The sequence below is a fragment of the Alligator mississippiensis genome, chromosome 4 (genome assembly GCF_030867095.1).
Source record: "Alligator mississippiensis isolate rAllMis1 chromosome 4, rAllMis1, whole genome shotgun sequence".
In the NCBI taxonomy this organism is placed as follows: domain Eukaryota; kingdom Metazoa; phylum Chordata; order Crocodylia; family Alligatoridae; genus Alligator; species Alligator mississippiensis.
In genome coordinates this window covers 96,022,595-96,044,465 of record NC_081827.1, presented here as the reverse complement: position 1 = coordinate 96,044,465, position 21,871 = coordinate 96,022,595, and the positions used below count along the sequence as shown (strand labels likewise).

Below are 21,871 nucleotides of genomic sequence, written 5' to 3'. Positions count from 1 at the left end.
GGGGCAATTGGAGGCAGTGGGCACACATGCACGTGGCTGGCATGCAGCCAGGCAGGGTCATGGGAGCAGCCCCAGAAGCTGGATGCAGGTATATATGGGGGAATGGGGGTTGGAGGACCAGGGCTTAAGGATTGTCTGGTTGCCTGTACTCGCAGGGGCAGGGTGCCTGGGAGATGCTCCTCGGGGGGCATGTGGGGCCATGACCAGGCTGCCTGGTGCAGCAGAGGAGCCCCAGCCCAGGGCAGGGGAGCTGCCACAGGCCTCCCCTCCTCCTCTCTCCAGTCTGTGCTGGGGCTGGACTCACTTTGCTGCCACCCGCATGAGCTGGAACCACCACAGCCACCGTGCTCTGGCCTGAGTGTAATGAGGGCAGCTGAGAGCACTCTCCGGCAGGGCTGGGTGGGTAAGGGGACTGTGGGTCGGGACTGAGGGCACCGATAGGGCCAGGGGCCTGTGGGTGGGGAGTGAGGGGAACTGGAAGACCTGGGAGGGGCTGTGGATCAGCAGTGAGGGGCACCAGCAGGGCAAGAGGGCTGTGGCTTGGGAGTGAGGGGCACTGGTAGGGCCAGGGAGCTATGGTTTGGGAATGGCCAAATGTTTACAAATGTGTCCTGGTACAAAAAAGGTTGAGAACCACTGCTTTAGGATGTAAGGAGAAGTATACGCCAAACAATCCTATTCATAAAGTGATCAAGCTCCATCTTATATCATGGTCCAAGATGGACCTGTTTAAGCAAGTGCTTTCCTAGTGGATGGTTTGGTTGCTATTGGCAGCATCTGGAGCCTAACCTTCAAGACCATAAAAGGAAGCAGAAGGGAGGACAACTAGACTTCTGTAATGGTTATTCCTTGCACAGTAACATTTATGAAACAGTGCCAATATTATGGTACTCAGAAAATACCTCTGAAAAGCATTCATCCTACAGATAAAAACAGCCTATATAAAAGAGCTAGATAATATTATTTTAAGTAGCTTATATTAAGTACTTGAATTAAACTATCTTCTATGAGCATGAATAAAATAACCTAAACAGGCTTTTTTTTTGTCTCTAACTTCTGTGAGGTTTTTAAAAATAAAATCGTAATAAGTCTTTATGGGGTATATTACTTCAAAGCTTTTTTTAAAAATACAGCATGTGTGTAACAGTATGGCAGTCTGCCAGCTCAAGGAGCCTGTAGGCAGTCTGCAGGCTGACAAGGACTACAGCCCAGCTGTGGGCAGTGTCGCTCATTGCAGCCCCAGAGTGAGCCAGCTGCCTCAGATAATTAGCTGGGGCACAGGAAGTTAAAAGGGCTTCTAAAGAAAGAAGTGGGGGACAGAGGGGCGGGGGGGGTGAGAGTTAGGCTTCTAATAGGAGCTAGATGCAGGCAGACAGTTGAGAACCTGAGATTGAGGATCTGAGAGCTGGTGGGTCAGCTTAGGGTAGAGCCCAAGGACTGCACCTGGAGTGCTTTTATCCTGAGAGTCAAACTGTGAAGATGACCATGGCATGTGGAGAGACTGTGAGCAAGGCCAGAGATTGTGTATAGTAATAGAGTGAACAGATAAGAGAAGGGAGTGTGGGCTGGTGGCAGTAAACCTGAACCCAGCTACTCTCTGTAGTCAGCGAGAAGACCACAGGTTATTTATTTACAGTGATAATTGCTTATGTTGATTGTGTCCTGCTGTGAGGGAGGTTGCCCTGGAAGAATAAAAATGGTGTAAAGATCCTAAATAAAACCTGAAAGATTGAGTGATTTAATTAACCCCAAACCTGCTACAAGGTGCAATAAAGAATGTAAACTATGGATCTGAACAGCTTTCCTTTTGTAACGTGTATTACTGTAGGCAATTCATAAAAATCAATAGCTTCACTTAGATAAATAATAATTGTCAGTACAAAATTGATAATGGCTTGTCTTCTATTAGAGACAGGATTAATCTACACAGATATAATTTTGACAGATATATTACCTAGGTCCCACTCTGAACTTTACTGAACATTTGTTAATGATAAATATCAAGTAACTGAAGTAACCCTTCAGTTGCATGAAACAATCATGACCTTAGCCTGCATGTATCAAAGCTATGGAAGTCCTTGATCCTTGCAATGAAATACATTTCTGCTTCTAAAACCAAAGAAACCTAGTACACTTCCATACAAAGTTCTGTCTTATTTATTCTGACTACCTATTAACATGATCCTAAGTTTTCTACCAGCATGAACATTCTTTGTTTTAAAATGGAAGGCGCTAATGTCTCTTTAGGCATAAGGCTTCCTTTGGAGTTGTGCTACATGAGTAAACAGGAAAAGATGAATGAAAGATCACATCTGCTAAATGGTCCATCATACAGTCAGAGAAATAAACTCGTGAGTAAAGTAAGGTTTGACAGGCACTACCACCATGGTGCATACAAAGAGAAAGTCAATGAAGTGCCCAGTGGGTAAAATACAGGGATCTGCATACAGATGAAAGTGAAGACTTGGGAATACCAAGAGAAGCCTCTGATCTTATATCATTCTTGACTGTTGCTTTAAATGAGGAAAGGCTGAGGGATCTGGGACTATTTAGCCTGAACAAGAGAAGGCTGAGAGGGGACTTGGTAACAGCTTACTGCTACCCGCTCAGAAGCGTACATCACGGGCTCGGTGAACAACTGTTCACCAGGGCACCCTTGGGGAAAACTAGGAGTAATGGCCACAAACTTCTGGAAGACCATTTCAGGCTCAACACTAGGAAAGACTACTTCACAACTAGGGTGTCCAGGCTGTGGAATAAATTCCCTCCAGAGGTGGTACAATTGCCTATCCTGGAAATCTTTAAGAGGATACTGGATGGTCACCTTGCTGGGGTCACCTGACCCCAGTTATCTTTCCTGTTTGGTGCAGGGGGCTGGACCCGATGATCTTCTGAGGTCCCTTCCAGCCTTACAATCTATGAATCTATGAAACTTCAGGAGCTAACTGGAAAGAATTGATCAGATTTCCATATTAACTGTCTTAGCAGCCACTTGTCCAGTGTGAATTAGAAAGCATACACAAATCAGTGTCTACATTATACCAGACTAAGCCCTTATATAAGCAGTGTAATTCCATTATATTCTATGGAGCTAAACAGGGTTATATGAGACAGGGAACATGTGCTCTGCATGTCCATGATCCAAGTACTGTGCAATAGATATTTGCATCTTTCCCTCAAGGCCCTAGAGATATCTGGAATTCTTCTGGTTCCATTATTAGAATCATAGGGTTGAAATGCTCAGTTTGTACAATTATACAAGAACAAAAAGGGGATAGAAGTGACTGTGACAACTATAGAGGTATCTCCCTATTGAACATCATCAGAAAAATTGTCACTCGCATCATGCTTCCTCAGTTGCAATCTCTAGGTGAAGAAATCTATCTCAAAAGTCAATGTGATTTTCATTCAGGATGCTCCACCATTTATATATTTTGTCAGTCAAGCAACTGCAAGAGAAGTGTAGAGAAAAAACGAATACCACTGTACATAGCCTTCATCAATCTGATGAAGGCCTTCAATACAGTCAGACAGGGCCCTTTTACTGTTCTGAAGAAACTGAGTTGTTCCCTCAAACTGTTGAACATCATTCACTCATTACATCAAGGTATGAAGGTAACTGTAGTGCATGAAACAAAGAATCAAATGCCTTTGACATCAACAGCAGGGTGAAACAGGGGTGTCTCTTAGCCCCTGTGCTCTTTAACATCTACTTTTCATTCCTGCTTCATCATTCATTGAAAGACAGCAATGATGGCATTTATTTTTGAACCAGATTAGATGGAGGCTTGTTCAACATTGCAAGCTTTAGAGCGAAAACCAAGGTGAAAGAACTGATACTGAAAGATTTCCTGTTTGTGGATGATGCAGCCTTTGTTGCACACAGTGAATCTTCCCTGCAAAATCTTTTGGCAGATTTTCTGAGTCATGCAAGAGCTTCAGAATGGCAATTAGTCTCAAGACGACTGTGATCATGTACCAAGAGGTAGAAGAACTAATACCTAACATCACTCTGGAGGATAAATCTCTTGAAGTTGTTGACAGCTTTTGCTACTTGGGTTCTAAGATCAGCAGGAATCTTGAATTTCAGACTGAACTGACTAACAGAATCAGAAAAGCAGCTAAGAATTTCAGGTTATTACATGGAATGACAGCAAACTACCAGCTAAGGTGAAGATATGAATCTATGAGACTTGTATGCTGTCACCCTGCTTTATGGTTCAGAAATGTGGTCTACATATGCTAGGTATGTCAAGAGACTGAACAGCTTCCACACGAAATGCCTCCATAAGATCCTAAAAATAAAGTAGGAAGATGGAATACCAAATACAGAAATACTAGAGCATGCAGGACTGACATGCTTAGAACCCACCATCAAGAAGAGGAAGTTCAATGATTAGCCATGTCAGGAGAATGGAAAGAGACCATATCCCCAAGAATATTTTGTACAGAAAGATTTGAGATGGCTCTAGAAAGTGGGCTCACCCTCTATGGCAGTACCAGGATGTGCGCTAAAATTATATGAACCGCTCAACATCAATGTAGAAAGCTGGGAGGAGCATGGAGCTGTTCGATTTGGAGGGAACATCTAGCAGCAGGTGCGGCTCACCATGAAGCAGCTTTGATCCAGAAGCAGCAAAGCAAGAAAGAAGAGAGCAGCATGCTGTAAAATTAGACACCAACTCAGATGACACATGGATCTGTGAAACTTGTAACAAGCTTTGCTGCTCTCGAATTGGGCTTGTCAGCCACAAATGGATTAATTGGGCATCTGACTAGACCTCTTATGTGTACACCATGATCCAGAGGATTGACAGTTGCCAATTTAGGGAGGGAAGAAACCTCCAGAGTCATCTAGTGCAATCCCCTGAATGAATGCAGATGCTCTATTCATATATTATCCCAGACAAATGCTTATCCAGCCTCTTCTTGGAAATCTACACTGAAGGAGGTTCCACAGTTTCCCATAACACCTCGTTCCACGGTCCTACTGTTCTAACAGTGGGGAAGTTTTCTGAGCTTTAATCTAAAGCTGATTTTCCTCCCCTCTGAGGCAAGGAAGAACAGTTGTTCTCCCTCTTCTTTATGGCAGCCTTTCAAATATTTGAAAACCACTATCGTATCCACCACTTAAATTCCTTTCCTCCAGACTAAACATACCTTGTTCTCTGAAACATTCCTTGTATTGCCTCATCACGAAGCTTCAGCAAGGCTTCCCAAATTCCTTCTAGCTGAAAATTATGCCCACACCAAAGATTAAAAAAAAAAAATTGCTGAGTTTCCAACAGGAGGAACTCCAGCCACAAAGGAAAGTTTTCACAGAAATAGGGAGGAATTTTAGTTGATATTTCAGGCTAAATTTTGGCCATAAATCACCCTATCAAATCCCAGACTAACACAAACATTAGCCTTCACCTTTATCTTCAGCACACATTCATCAGTTTCTCTTTCACTTGTGGAATGAGACATGAATGAAATAGTTCAGCTTGCTTTGCTAGATCTCTCTGAGACCTGTCAGCTTCACCCTGAGCTACCAAAACACACATTTGCTGTTCCTTTGTTCACTCCCCTGACCTGCAGAACACATACATCGACAGCATCGCATCCTGTTCTTTCACTGACCAACTTTCAAAGCCATAATTATCAAGGAGCTGAAACAAAGCCTGGATTTAGTAAGGCTGCAATGTTTCTTTCCAATCTTTATCTGTATAATCTATGGGATTGTTCTACGGTTGATGGGATCATTCCATTAAGAATTTTCTAACAGACATAACTGCTGGGTAAAGCACTCTGGTATATGATATGTCAAGCATGTACAAGCAAGCAGTGTATGACCATTTGTAGTGACCTACATATACATATGTATGTAAATATCATACAACATACTTTTAAATAGGGCAAAATGTAAGTAGAAAATATAACACATTTACTGCACGGGCACAAAGGCACATTTTTGTAATACTTTAAAACCAGTTATTTACAAAAAAACCCAAAAAATCATTTTTCAGAACTACTGTCCATTGAGGACTAGCCAAGTTCTGAAATTTTGCCATTTTTATTATATTTATATATAAGAGTATGTTTTATTCCTTCATCTATGGTTGAATTAGTTACATATATACTTCCCTATAAATTTCACCTTTAGGCTGAGACTAAGGATGGAAAGTTCTTTCATAAGAAACTCTTTAGAACTACAAGACCAGATCGGGAATCAAAGCAGAATCAGGCTGCTAAATATATTTCTTCTCTACCCTATTCATGTCCCTGTAAATCATAATGCACCTGCTGTTGTAACACACCATCATCTGAGCCTCAGAACCATCACAAAAAAACTGAAAGGAAGAGAAGGATCTACCCACCTTTAGTATTAGCATTTTTTTTTTACCACTTATGCATGTAATAGGCAGAACAGAATCTGACCTCTATAGCATTAAGTCCCTCAGTTCTAGACCCTCCTTTTGAACATTCTGGCTGTGACTAGCATCTTTTGTATTACATTCTGTAAGGCTGTTGAAAAATAAAACATTTGTATTTTCTTGGTTTTGGGACTTTATTTCTCCATGCAGATGCTAGTACCAAACTTAGCTATGGAATTAGCAAGATCTGTACTTTAAACAGGACTGAAACCTCACTTTCAAACATTAATGAATGTATTTCGTCTCCATAAACTCTTCAGAAGACAACTGAACATGCCGTGTACATTCTCAATATTTACCAAGATACTGATTTTTTTCAGAGGAAACATTTTAAAGTGCTCCCTCTCTGAATTTTACTCTATTTTCCTGATACTTTTTTAGATTCATCTGGCTAAACAATCACAGACTTCTGTCTTTCTCTCTGGCCCCTGGCATGTGTTTATTTAAAAGGTGATATGGGATCTGATCCCTGATTCCAACAATTATACCTCTTGCAATGCCATATATGCATGACAGGAGGCATGATTCTGGGATGGGGGATCAGATCCAAATAGCATCCTTTCTACTTGACAGTGCAGAGGGAGCCTGGGATCATGATCCCAGGCTCCCCCTGCAGTGGCAAGTTGAATGCTAGGTACCTGCAGATCTAGGACCAGAGCCAACAATCAGCTGATTGTCAACTGTAGCCTCGACCTGTTTACACATCCAATTTAAGGCACCATATAAAATAGCCATAGAAACATTCATTATATTTAGGACATTTTTATGGCTAGTTTGCCATGTTGTGATGCCTTAAATTGGGTGCATATGTAGCACTCTTGCTATTTATACTGCAATAACCTAGTTCATTGCAGCATAAATGTAACATGTAGAGAGGGCCTCTCTCTCTCAACTACACCTCCACAAACACATACATTCCGATAATGTCTTAGACAGAAGGCCCTCTTGATATATTAGAATTAAATACATGAGGTCAGACTCTCAGCTGACATAAACTGCCATAACTCCATTGCGGTCTTAGTAGTTCAGCTGATTTAGATGGGAAGAGGATCCAATCCAGAAAGCTTGATTCTCAGCTGCCCTGAACTTGTGGTCGCAGAGAGAATGGTGTGTATAGAAAGTTTTTCCTTTTTAGTGCTCTTCATCCCAGGACTGGTTAGGTGCCAGCTACACCTGCAATCTTTGTGTCTTCTCTACATTATGCTGGCTAGAACATTTTTGTAAGGACTAATGCAAATAGACTTTAAAACACAGTACATATGTGTACTTTGCCTGAGTTAACTTTGTTGTAGGAACGTTATTTTTCACTCTCCAGACACCTGTACGCTTAAATTTAATATCCCCTTCAATTTGGGATTTGGGGTCTTTTGGGAGGGGGACTGGAGAGTGAGGTTGTTTCTTTTTGCTTTGGGCTTTTTTTTTGGTATTTAACTTTCCTTTTTCAATTCTAAGAATTATAAGTTTACTATTATTTTTCCTCCAATGCCTGAACATACATACAGATAAGTAGCATATGCATCTTTACAGTTGTACACATCACATATATATAAAAATACCACATACATTAAGCACCTTTTAAATCATAATTTTAAATAAACCCATAATGAATGTGTGTACAGCTACACTTTGTTTCATAACTCTCAGCTATGCTCTTGTCATACTCCTACACAATTGTATCATACTTAAAGAGTCCCAAATAAACAGCTCATTTCAGAGAATTTCAATAAGGAAACATCTGTGACAAACAGGGTAGCACTACCTGCAACAGACTTATCAGTAGAGGTGCATACATCGGTCTGATATTGGATTGGTACTGATATGAAGAAAGCTGTCCATATCGGCCCTATGGGGCTGATAAATGCCTGTGCTGTGCGTAGCCACAATGCAGCATGGAGCAGAGCCCACAGCATGGTGAGCTGCCTCCAGCTGGTAAGTCAGAGGGTGAGGAGGGAAGGAAGGGGGGCAGATCAATGCCTCCCGTGGTGAGGGAGGGAGCAGGGGCGGGGCAGGCGCTACCCAGCCAGGGCGGGGGGGCACGGGATGGAGCTGTGACCCATGGGGTGGGGGCAACTCCTGCCACTGCTTGGACCCCAGGTGGGCAGGGGGGGGCGTGTGCCCCCCTGACCTGTGTGGTGCGGGGAGGGCAGTAGCTGCGGGGTGGAGCCAGAGCCAGAGCTGGTGCTTCACGGCTCTTCTCACTGGGGGCTGGGCTTGTAGCAAGCTCTGGCGGCGATGGGAGGAGGCTGCAGCCACCCCAAATTTCACTGCACCTCCATTCCCAGCCCCGTGCTGCAGCCTACTGCCTGGCGCAATTCTGGCTTTTCCTGGCACTTGGGTGGAGGCGGCGTGTTCAGCCAGGGCTGCACCGGGCAGCAGCGCAGGGCTGGGAGCAGAGCTGCAGCAAAATCTGGGATGGCTGCAACCTCCTCCCAGTGCTGCTGGAGCCCACTTCAAGCCTATAAATTTATTAGGGGAGGTCAATGGGGAATAGGGGACGTGCTGTTTACTAGGGCGCCGCAGCGAGTGACTAGGAATAACGGGTGTAAACTAGTTGAGTGGATTTAGGTTAGATATTAGGAAGAAATTTTTCACAGCAAGGGTGGCCAGGATCTGGAATGGGCTTCCAAGAGAGGTGGTACTATCACCTAGCTTGGAGGTCTTCAAGAGGAGGCTAGATAGTCACCTGGCTGGGGTCATCTGACCTCGGTCCTCTTTCCTGCCAGGGGCAGGGGGTTGGACATGATGATCCATTGTGGTCCCTTCTGACTCTACAATCTATGAATCTAAGCCCAGCCTGGCTCCAGCTCCACCCTGCGCTGGTCTTCTACCCCATGCCACGCAAATCTGGGGGCACATGCCCACCCCCTCCTGCCCTCCCGGGTTGCAGCGGCAGGAGCCACCCCACCCACAAGCTGCAGCTCCATCCCACCCCCCCCCCCCCGGCTGGGCAGCGCCTGCCCCTGCCTTCACTGTGGGGGGTGTTGATCTGCCCCCCACATCCCTCCCCTCCTCCCTCCCCTTCCACCACACTGGACCTACCACCTGGAGGCAGCTGTATCAGATATCTGATATCGGATCAGGATCAGCTGATATGCCTCCTTAAATATCAGCTATCAGTATCAGCCCCCAAAAGCTCTGTTGGTGCACCCCTACTTATCAGTCCAACTGTTGCATGCTTTTGGATTTGTGCATTTTCAGATGTTGAACACTACTTATATTAGAGAGGAAACATGCTGTCTTTTTTATGTTTGAGGTTATAATTTAACTCAAATACATGTTCTATACTTTTCCAAGGGACTGGCTCAATGCCAGAATTCCTTATCTATAGAACTTGGTTTACATCTTTGATTTTTTTCCCCTTTGAAACTCTCCTCAGTGCCATATTAATCAACCTAACTTCACCCACTCCTTTTATGCCAGAGTATCTAATACTTCCTGAGGCACTGGTGATGGTGCGGAGAGGACACCTTTAGCAAGGGCCCAATCCAAAGTTCATTGTAGTCAAATGGAAAGATTCTATTTGATTTCAATGGGTTATTGATAAAACCCCTAGTGACTAACATATTGTTTTAAGGTAAGATCTGGTGTTATGATACTTAAAATATCAGTAGCCGCATTTTGTTAGCTTTAACATTCAGGTAACATTCAAGGAGGGCAGTCAGACTTGCAGGACTATGTTCCTGACCAGAATGTGTAGAATCTTGAATGCTCATACAGAAGTAACATTTTGCTTCTCTCTCTCTCTCTCGCATTCTCTCTGTTTCTACTGCCACCCATCACTGTAGCATCTTCTATGGAAGATCAATAGCATTAGCAACATCCCTAGTCAAGTTTATAGGTCTCCAGCTCTTTCTCCTTTCAGGATTGAAGCTCTGCTTATTACTGGGTTTTGTTTGTTTGTTTTGTAGCTGTAGTATTTTGCTTTTTTTGGTCAAAGTCTTTAAGGGCAGAAAAAATGTGTCAGTGACTTTAGCTTTTAAGGTTTTTAAGGAGACACACTATAACTGCAGAGTAATTAGTTCATCTATCTTGGAAGGGTGAGTCTGCGTTGATCCTCCCAGGTTTTATACTGTGGCACCAGAGAGATTAGGTATGTCAAAACTGATGTTTAGACCATGAAACCATCCCCCATTAAATCATCGCTTTGGTTTTGTTTGTTTTGATTTTGCAGAGCTCCTTTTGACTAGGGTTATATATACATCAATCAATTACATTATGAAAAAAGTAGTCAAGCAACTTTACTGTATTTCTTGTCTATCACAGTGAAAAGGTTACACAGTATAACACATACCGTGTGGAAGACGCCTGCTGCCTTGACAGGTTTAAATCCAGAGACAGGTACACAGTGATCAGCATGGCCATTACAGAAGCAACTGCCCTTCACGATGAAATCAGAGATTGCATAGTGCATGAACCGTTGAGGCTTTGCCTTCAGGTCATTGTCCTTACACAGGCAGGCTTGTCGCTTAAGCAGCCGCACTCGAAGGTTGGTGATCTTCAGCTGTGCCTGAGCTTCAGTGCTGTAAGGATCTTCAGCTGAATAAGGTGGTGACAGAGCTCGGTAAATAACCTGAGCAAAAGAAATAAAAGAAAATAAACTCATATCAGAGAACTAAGGGTGTGAATAGGAGTCCTGTTGAATGCTTTCAGGATACTGTCTGCAAACAATGTGCTCCTAGGTCAGGTTGCCTATGGTTTGATTTATGGGGCTGTCTGAAACATCTGGAATTGACATGCCAGTAAGACATGATGAGATTTTTAGAGCTTGATCACACCTGGGGAAGGGCAGCCCTCTGTTCCGTTGCTGAACAGCTGTCTTGTGTGATACATAAAGGGAGGAAATGAGTCAAATAGTCAGATTTCCATTGCTGTCCTGTATATGGAGTGTGTGCGCACACACACTACACATGTACAAATTTAGATTTACCCAAGGAACAACATTCTTTTTCTCTTCTTGTTAAGAAGTCAGGATCTGAAGCTGAGGATGTGTCGGGTCACATCATTGTACCACTGACCACCTGGCATCAGACTCATTCTTGTACATAGTCTTACTGAAGTCCATATGCTCACTAAGAATGTTGTAGACTATTGTAGGAAGTGGGCATTTTGCAAGAATGGGCTCTAAAGGATGTACAATATTTATTAAAACTCAGTGTACGTTTTTGCAAATAAAGCCCAAATTTCTAAATATTTGGCTCACACCAGCCCCATGCTACTTCCTAGTGTAAAAGTGATTAAATACAGTGAATAATGACGCCCAGCTGATAGTCCAGAAGACTGAGATAAGAAAGAAAGAAAGAAAAACTCAGGGCTTTTTAAGTTTAAACACATACTTACCACTCAGTCAGTATTTTAACTTCAGTAGGACTAAATAAGCAAATATTGGGTTGAACCAAAAACTGAAAGCACTAGATAAAAATAACTAATTTCCTTTAAAAGGTTTATTTTGAATTTGTTAACATAGTTGCCTTTATAGTGTGATACCATACACAGCACACATACAGTACATTTATTAATATCCACTATACTATACCATATTATAATGCAATACAAAGTATATTATTGCTGTTATGCCACACTTTGTACTACAAGTAAATTTATATAGTTTAACAAGGTTAATACATTATATTGTTCTTAAACTGATAACAATAATATTATTTTAAATATAATATTTACATAAAAGTTGTAAGTTGTTTTAGAGCCTCATTGAGTCCAACAGATGAATACATTGCTTATATTTGCTGGTTGAAAACAGCTATAAACTTTTCATTGATGTGTTGATAACCAACTATAAGTCTATGACAAGACAATCATTTTATTATCATTCTGTAAACTATTTACAAATGTAGCTGTGATTGCTGTGGGCCTTACGTGTTGCACTGCCTGCCGGGTGAGTAGCCCCTCAACTCGCCTGCCACGACTTTGAACCCAAGAGAGGGGTTCAATAGAGATCTTCCTGAGAGGGCCTCCTGGCAAGCGGCGATGTTCCACGGGACTCCGCCTCCCCTACACCCCGTCCACTCGCCAACCGGAAGGGTGTCCATACAATGGTGGCTTTGGCCCTGCGGGCTTGCCCGCAGCTGGCTTCGGGTGGGGTCCCACATCTGCGTGGGCTCAGTTGGCTCTTGTCCCTGCGGCCTCGATGCACAGCCTTCCCTCTATCTCTTTGATTTTTTTCCTTTTTTTCCTTTCAAAAGAAGTATTCTCCTGGGAAGGAGAGGGATGTGGAGCTGCCTCCTTTCCCCCAGCCTCCTACAGGGGACTCAATTGCCTCCCCTGCTCTGCCTCCTACAGGGAGCTTAAATGCTTCTGTCTGCCTTCTGCAGGGAGCTGAAAGGCTTTCCTTGTTCTGCCTCCTACAGGGGACCGAGGTGCTTCCCCTACTCTGCCTCTGGCAGGGGGCTCAAAGGTCTCCCCTGCTCTGCCTGCCAGTGCTACGCCGGCTGTACTGCTCCTCTCCCACATAGGAGCCTCAGCACCTCTGGTGTGCTGCCTACTAGCTCGCTCTCTCTCTGGCTCCTCTCCCGCCCTGGTCCTGGCAGGGCTTTTAAGCTTTCCTGCAGTGGCTGGTACAGCCGCCACGATTGGTCCACCTGTTCCCCGCACAGGAAACAGCTGATTAAACAGCCGGCGTAATGTCGGCTCGTGCGGCTGCAGCCGCGGTCTCGGCTCCTGCTCTGGCTGCTCGGCAGGAGGTAAGTTATCCCCGCAGAGGGTCTGTTTCCAGGGTTTGGGGCCCGCGGGGATTACCCTCTCTCCTTTGGGAGCCTGTGGTGGCGTCTCATTGCCACAGTAGCCTTAATATACAGTGTGACCATCATCATGATTATTTATTGGACACTAAATAATAGTGACAGTATGCCTGACACCAGGCAAGGAACACCACCAGATATCTCCTGACCCAAGGATCTTATCACAAGCACTGATACCACCTATCAATAACACCTGAGTGTGCTGTTCTGTCCTGCTGGACCTCCACTATGGTTCACAGAGCTCTACACGGCTATAAGAGGTGACCTACATATCAGATATTGAAGGCCTAAATTAGATGGATGCAGAGAAGTAACATACAGGGAAATTCAGAAGAAGAGGGGGAAGCCTTTTGTTCTTTAACATTAGCATTAGCTTTAAATGTATAGTACAATTCCTGACGGTATCAAAAAGGGCTGAAATGTAGCCTTGTGGTTAACCACAGGGAATCAAGTGATTTAGTCTCTTTTCCTAGCTGTGTCACCAGCTTCCTGTGAGGCTCTGGCCAAGAAAGCACAGCTCTCTACACCTCTATTTCTCCATCAGCATAATGGGGGTAGTCAAAACGTGCTTGGTGCAGGTGTTGCTTAAATCTGTTACTGTTTATCAAGCAGCTAGTGATGCCTGGGCAGAGGGTGCCAAGAGTGTGAAGTACTATTTCCCAGCAACAAGGGAGCTCAGGAAGAGGAAAGTAGGAGAAAGAGTGGACGAAGAAGACAAGATTCAGATGGTAAGCAAGGTGAATTAATTTAGTTGAAACACTTGAGGTGAAGTAAAACATTAATTTGTTCTCTCCAAGTCCTTGGTTCTTGCTTGGTCTTCCTCTTCCTAGGTCCCCTGTCTTTTCTCCCTGGGCTTCATCCTTGAGGAGTAACTGTAGAGCTAGGTAAGGGCTGCCTAGATGATCTATTTTTTTTAAACCCACTATGTTGGAGGCTATGGACCTGTTCTAGTCACTCAGGATTTCAGTGTGATTTTAACAGAATACATATACCTTGGAGATAACACAGGGTCTTGATACTGCCAGTGTGTCCACTGCTGGCTTTGCCTCTCTTGGCTGCCATCTCTCCCATTCCCCGAGTCCTGGCTGAGCTCCTGGTTCTTGTCCAGAACTGCCAAGTTCCAGCCAGGGGAAGCTTGGTAAAAGGATGGACGGAGATTTAGAGCTCTTTACATTTCTGAGCTGAATGATGGCTGTGTTCTTTGTATGTCTTGTCAGCATGCCAACCATGACAGCAACCAGTGTGCTGGTGACAGCAATGATTGGACAGCCTTGTGTCTGACATAGCATTAGAAAGCATATAATGGCACAGTCCCAGGCTTTGACAACTGCAAAGTAAACAAAGCTGCATGGGCTTCAGAATTGGTTTTTATGTCCATGATACATTTGTGCTAAGGTGCATCCATTATGCAGTCAGTAGCTTTAAAGATATTTAAAGAAACTACCTATTTTACCTAAAAGGCCAAAAGAAAGGCACAAGTTTAGGTTGGAAAAGGCAGTGAAAGGACAAAACTGGAGGGGTGTCTTCACTATGAGTACAAGCCTTTGATGAGGGATATAAATAATTAGTAACACGTTTCAAAGGGCCTTTGTCTCTCTTTCAATAGCACACAAAATCTTTCAAGCTTCTCCAGAAAAAAGGCAGGTATGAACAAAAACCTAAATAAATTCCAATACTAAAACCTGTACACATCCCAGAGTCCCCCCCCTCCCCCCCCCCCCAAATTAAAGCTATTACAATTCTGACCACAAAAACTCTTTAGTGGCTTTTTGAACATGAGATGACTTCATGTGTAGAAAGAAAAAAAAGTGTCTGGACAACATCCAGATTCTAGACATTCAATTTCCTTTCAGTGGAGACGATGGAAAACGCAGGTTAAGAATTTTCATTAAAAAGTAGCACTTTGGGTTCCTTATGATTATACAAATTGTATCTTAAAGAATCCTTTGTTCTTTCTGGTTCAAATTAAAATAAGGAAGGAAAAATGAAAAATGAACAATTTGTACAATTCATTGCTTATAGACTTTTCCCATATTTTTCAGTTATGTTTGCCTGTGAATCCCAGTCTAAACCTGGCATGTGACCAATATCTACAACTATCATTCTGACAGTGAGGGGAACAAAAAAATCCTCTCATTCTGAGCGCTTGCAATTTAAGGGTGAAATCACTACCTTCCCCCACTACTAATACCAATAGGAATTTTTTTCAGTGGAGCTGATATTTCAAGTCAGTTCCTAAAATGTTACAAAATTTATTTTCATGCTTACACGAAAGTATTGATCCTAAATGGGATTCCCTCTTTGTAATTCCCAGTAGACCATCAGGACCAGCTTTATCAATACACTATGGCTGTTTTGAGCTGCTCCAGTGAATCAAAACAACCATGAACTTGGCTAACTGGCCAAATGTATCTGGTTTATGGCTGCGTGCAGAATGATAGGGGGAGCACACTAATAAAACTGATCTTAAAAGTATTAATGTAATAAGAACCCACAATATTACATTAATTTTAAAAAAGCACGACACACTAATCCAAATAAACAAAACTCAAGTTACCATGTAAATAGCAATCCTCAGCTCTGTTCTAGGTAACTGAGTTGCTGTTTCTTAAGAACAGGGATGTATTTCTTTGCTAGATTTTTCTATCTGGTTGTTAAACTTACTGACTTATGCCATCACTTCTCCACAGTAAACCTAGCATATCAGTCCATCTTATCCATGTATAACTAGCTGTCATAATTACAGATCCTTTGCCCCTTTTTCCTTCCTCTGATCTCTCTGAACACCTCACCACAGATGTCATATCTCATGCTTTTACCTCTCCTGTGATTGAATGCCATACTCCTAGACTGGGCTCAGGGCTATAGTCCCCTGTGTATTGGCCTTGCTTACCCAGCAGGTCCAACCACATTTGTATGTGAGGTTCTTTTTTTTAGGAGCATGTGACCAATGTTGACTATGGTGCTTAGACAGCCTCTTCACACCACGTGTCATATCATTTCAACAGAACAAAGGGAGGGGGGAATCATTTAACAGGATTCTGTGCACAAAATCTATGCACAGGTCTAGCTTACCTACTGTCGCATCATTACTTGATGATAGTCTAAGCAGGCTGAGTTTCTTCAGACCCTCTCTGCTCAGTGCTTGTCTCAATCTAAAAAGTTCCTCAGCAACAACAGCTCCTTTAAAACCATCTATGGCTCTTTTGTTCTTGTCAGTTCCTCCAAGCATTTGCCCTGCTAGTCCAAATTGCATTGGTAGGCTTCATGGAAGATTAAATTAACTAGTGTGTCTACCTGTTCCATAACAGCACCCTAATGTTTATCATGGAGTGACTTATCTTCAGCCATTGTTTCCCATTTTTTGCTCTATTGATTTAATCCAGTATAGTCATGCAGCAAATATTCCAATTGCCAGGTCAGCATACACTATTCAGAAATTATCCCAGAGCAGCTCCATCTCTCTCATACTAGTTGTAGCTGACTCAGGCCAGCACATTTCAGCTTTTGACCATGAAGATGCCCAAACTTCCAGATATGAAAAAGGAGCACCAGCGTCTTTCACTTTTTCATTCCAATTCCTGTAAAGTTAATCATCCTTCCAAATTAGTGGAAAGGATTCTGGCAAGGAGCTTTCACTGATGGTTACTTAAATGAGAAAAGATATCTTAAAGGGACATATCCACAGTGGATGATTTTCTTTGTGCTAGCTATTTCATTCTTATCCATGCTCTTCACTAGAAGAACAGTCCTATTAGGTTAAGCGGCAATTTCTCATAAAGTACTACTCCATTGTGAATAAAGGTGGTGGAACCTGGCCCTTCATATATAGATTCCAGCTGATGATACTATCCTGAGGAAAAGAACGGGAGCGAGAAGCAGTTGAGTTTCATCTCCCCTGATACACTTCAGTAGCACGCCAAAATCACACATTTTTGGTTTCCAGCCAAAATATTTGTCTTTTTGCTGGTATTTTGGATTTTGGACATTCAGTTTTCAGACAAAAAATAAAAAATTTCCACAGAAAGCAGGCATGTGTAATGAAACATTTTTTGGTAGCCAAAAAATGAAGTTTCAATTAAAGGTCTCCTCCCCTTACAACTGATTTAACAGAAAAAAAATTAACCAATTGTATTTGCAACCAGTCACATACTTGTAAAAATATGTAAAAAATATAATTTCCTTCAGAAGTTTATCATGATCTGAGGACGATTTCATTTTTTTTTTGGAAAGCAGGGAGACTTAGCTACTTTTAGTTCTACAGGTGTCACAAGGTAGCCAAATAAATAAAACAATACCTATGGGTATGCTGGACTCGAATACCCTGCTTGCATCATAAGTAGTTTAGCTTAATAATATATAAAATCTTCCCGCTTCACAAGTGTATATTTGTAATGAAAGGGCAGCTTTATATCTATCAGTGGGAATGAAAATGGTAATAACTGTTACTGAGAATATAATAGTCTCTGAAGTCAAAGTTGCCTAAGAAAGTCAACAAAAAACAGTGAAAGATTTATGGCTAGAAAAGCCCTCCAGACAGATGTATTCAGACCACCACAGCTTCCATTTACTTGAGTCCCAGGGCCTAATTCTTCTGAGTGAAACCAATGTGAGGTCCTGAAGTGGAAAAGTAGGGACACAGGAGTTTAGGGCAGTATATGTGCTGTCTTAGTGTTCATCAGTCTAAGACAAGCCATCTCTTAGAGCACTTCCAAACCACACAGTTCATCCTGCATAAATACACACCAGAAAGAGAAACTATACACGTGCATAAAGAGAGGGAGAGCACACTAATATTGGAAAAGGAACGGCTTAGGGCCAGTATTATGCAATTTGTTTTTTACTATGCAGTATACAATAATCATGCTGTAATTTTAGATATCAATTCTTTAGTCTACTAAAAATCTTCCCAGTTGGATTTTTGACATTTAATACAGCTTGGTCTCATTTTATTTTTGTTGGCATTTTTATTCCATTTTATGCATCTCATCTGAATGTGGAAAAAAATCTCCAAAAGAAAAACAATGCAAGATTTTCTATTTTCTCAGGAGAGAGAGATAGAAAGAAGAATTAAGACACATAGATAGATAAATGTGAGAGAATTTGACATGCAACCAATTTTTAATAATAATTGCAATATTTGCATTAGAGGCCTATAGGTTTTATTAGTATCCAGGCTCCGGTATAATTTATTGTACCATAGTATGGTTGTGACATCTCTCCTTCAATTAAAGTTTCTGTAACTCTTTGAAAATGTAAAACATTGGAAGCTGAGATGAAGAATTGCCAGAGCACAAATGACACAGAGAAGGAGGACTCTTTTCCCAGGCCACAGCAGTGAAGCTGCATGATTAAAACCTGTCTATATCTGTGAATTTTCATATAGTTCAGATGTATTTTGCAGATGCACAAAACTGTGAAGCCAAGGCTAAGTTTGCACTTCACAGAAAATGCTTTGCACTTCAGCCTTGGACTTATAGACATTTATAGCCCTGGACTTTTATAGACATTAGGGCTGGAAGGGACCTCAGAAGATCATCGAGTCCAGCTCCCTGCCCGAAGGGCAGGAAGTCAGCTGGGGTCATAGGATCCCAGCAAGATAAGCATCCAATTTTCTCTTGAAGGTGTTCAATGTAGGTGCTTGAACCACCTCCGATGGCAGGCTGTTCCAGACCTTGGGGGGGGGGGGGGGGGGGGGCTTGGACAGTAAAGAAATTCTTTCTTATGTCCAGCCTGAAACGGTCTTGCAGTAGTTTATAACCATTCGGCCTCATCGTCCCTTGGGGCACTCTAGTGAACAAACGTTCCCCCAGATACTGGTGGTCACCCCTGATAAACTTATAGGTGGCCATCAGATCACTCCTGAGCCTGTGCTTTTCCAGGCTAAAGAGCTCCATAGCTCTCAGCCTGTCGTCATAAGGTCTGTTTTCCTTACCTCTGATCATGCACGTGGCTCTTCTCTGGACTCTCTCAAGCTTCTCCACATCCTTTTTGAATTGTGGAGCCCAAAACTGGATGCAGTACTCCAGCTGCGGCTTCACCAAGGCCGAGTACAAGGGGAGAAAGACGTCCTGGGATTCGCTTGAGAAGCATCTATGGATACAAGCCAGTGTTTTGGTCGCTTTACTAGCCGCAGCATCGCATTGCAGGCTCATGTTCATCTTGTGGTCAATAATGACCCCCAAGTCTCTTTCTTTCTGCTGGTTGCACCCCAGCATCTCTTCACTCCTTGCTCAGTAGGCCAGATACAGACATTACACTTCTACTGGTATAAGTGATTGGAAACCAGTCTAAACCTATAACAGAACATAAGTTTGGTGCACACAGACTGGCTTAAAAATTTCAGAACCCTGTCTGAGACAGGCAGCCTGCATGCCCTCCCCCTCCCCAAAGGGCAAATGTGTGTTCTGTTCACTACCAATCTAAACTATGCTGCTTACAAAAATCCACATAACTTATATCGATTCCATCTTAGGCTTTTTGAATGTCTGTACCTAGCCCAGGACAGCTACAGCTTGCCTGTAATTAAAATCCTGCACACAAGTGGCAGATTTTATCCAGTTTAGTCTATCCCACCAGAGACACTCTAAATATGTAGAATGACTATATCTGGGTGCATCTACACATGCATATTTACTGTGCAGTAACCAACATTACCGTGCAGTATGGGCATGTGTCTACACATGCATACCTGTACTGCGCAAGAAATATGGCAGTTTACACTGACTTGAATGTAAATTTGATACCTGCATCATGCAGATATCAACTTTATACTTGATTAGTTACTGCTCAGTAACACATGTGTAAACACCCCTTACTGTGCAGTAACGCTGCATGTGTAGACTGACTTGGGACTAAGTTTTAGTCCCAAGTCAGACCCCACACAGCATTAATGGGCTTTAACACCTGCATATGTAGATGCCGGCCTATTCCTGTTTACTGCACAGTAAATTTAAGCCAGTTTAAATGCATGCGTAGACATGCCCTCTGTGTCCTACTCTATAGTAATGTGTTTTTCCCCCACATATTTCTCACTGCTGCTTCTATCTACTATTGCTTCAAAAGGAACACTGATGTACACAAGGGTACTTGAAGGTACCGGTATTTTAAGTTTAACACTGGAAAGATCTACTCAGAGTAGATCTAGATGATGAAATGTTTAAAGTGCCAGTAATCATTTGGGCCTCCCTCTACTCTAACGCTCCCCTCCCAGTTAAGCTACAGGTACTGGCAGCAGCAATAGGAAATGTATGGCAAAAGTGCCTAGTCCAACAGAGCTGAGCACTTCCATGTGATCCAGAGCAAGTAATATTAGTAATGCATGGTTCTCCTTCTGAAAACTGTTCTCTTGGTCATAGACGACTGGTACCGCCTTAGTTGGGGGGGCACATGCCCCCCCCAAGTCAGCGACCGGGGGGCATCCCCCGTGGCCAACTTCGCTGACCTGTGATGGGGGGCATGGCTGATCGCAAGGCGGTTGATTGCTGTGGCCACTTCAGGAAGTGGCTGTGGCCACTTCTGGGAGTGCCATGTCTCTCCCACTCCCCGGTTGGCAGGAAAGCACTGGCGCTCCTGCCTGTTCCACCTGCCCGTCGCCTAAGCAGCGAGTGTGGCCTGTCAGGGGGTGCACCAGCGCTCCCAGGGGGTGCACATGCACCCCCATGCACCCCTTATGTCGCCACTGCTTTTGGTTCTCTGCACTCTTTTCTCCAACATGCTGGTTCTGACTTTCATGCTAATCTTACCACTATCCTACCCTCATTTCCTTGGTCTTTGCAAGTGTGCATATGTGCACTGGCCACCAACTCCATCTGGAATAGCGGGTGTTCAAAGCTCTGGACACCTGCCCTGCTGCTGCAGACTTACCAACACCACTGTCTCTTCACCCCCAAGCTTTGCTTCCAAAAGAAGTGTAGGTGCTCCCATAGGCATTACCCGTAGTGGCAACTGCTTTCAATCTTTTTTCTCTTACTTGAAAAGCTTAAATGGAAGATTTTATTGTCCCAGTTAAGCTCCCTTTATAAAGGAGATGTAAAAGTTAAAAGGAAACACCACCCTGAGTGAGTGTTATGGAAACTCACAGCTGGCAATTAGGTTCACTTGTAGAAATGGTAATTTTTGCAGTGCAACATGTATGCCCACTAGGGCTTTGAATAATGTAAACCTGCAGCAGGGTCTGCTTTCAGCTTCTGAGAAACTAGACTGGGAACAATACTACTGTGATAGTAATAGTGCTAAAATGTTTTACTTATGTAGAAAGTAAAATATAAATGTAGTGATCATGGTGGGGAAGCTCCCCCTTCCCCACAACTAAAATGCACATTAGTTTCACACCTGTGCTACTTGTTTAGCTTTCATATAGCCTTACAGTGGAATTTGTTCCCATGTTCATCTCCCTGCACCTGCTTTTTGAGGGTAATTAAATATTAAGACCTAATGGTACATTAAAGAAAAACAAAAGTAAAAATGTACTGTTGTAAATGTGAGGGCAGGAAACCTCTAAGTAATTGATAAATGAGACTGCTCTGGCACCATCAGGAGCTGACTTATCTCCACATTCATAAAATACAAACTTGGAACACCTAGGTGACTGGGTAAAGGACATACTTAGGAGCAAGCATACGAGAGTCTCAGTCATGCAGAATCAAGGCAATCAAGTCAGTCAAGGCAGCAGACATCCCGACGCTATCAACTACATGACTT

General features: G+C 43.0%; 1 protein-coding gene across 2 annotated transcripts in view; it reads right to left on the bottom strand.

The window, feature by feature from the left end:
* Positions 1-21,871, bottom strand: part of NTN4 (netrin 4) — a 90,274-nt gene that overhangs the window by 46,570 nt on the left and 21,833 nt on the right. For both annotated transcript variants that reach the window (XM_006268144.4, XM_019489258.2), the window contains exon 3: positions 10,708-10,986. In XM_006268144.4, coding sequence (XP_006268206.1) covers positions 10,708-10,986 — 279 coding nt within the window. The remainder of the gene's footprint in view (positions 1-10,707; positions 10,987-21,871) is intronic.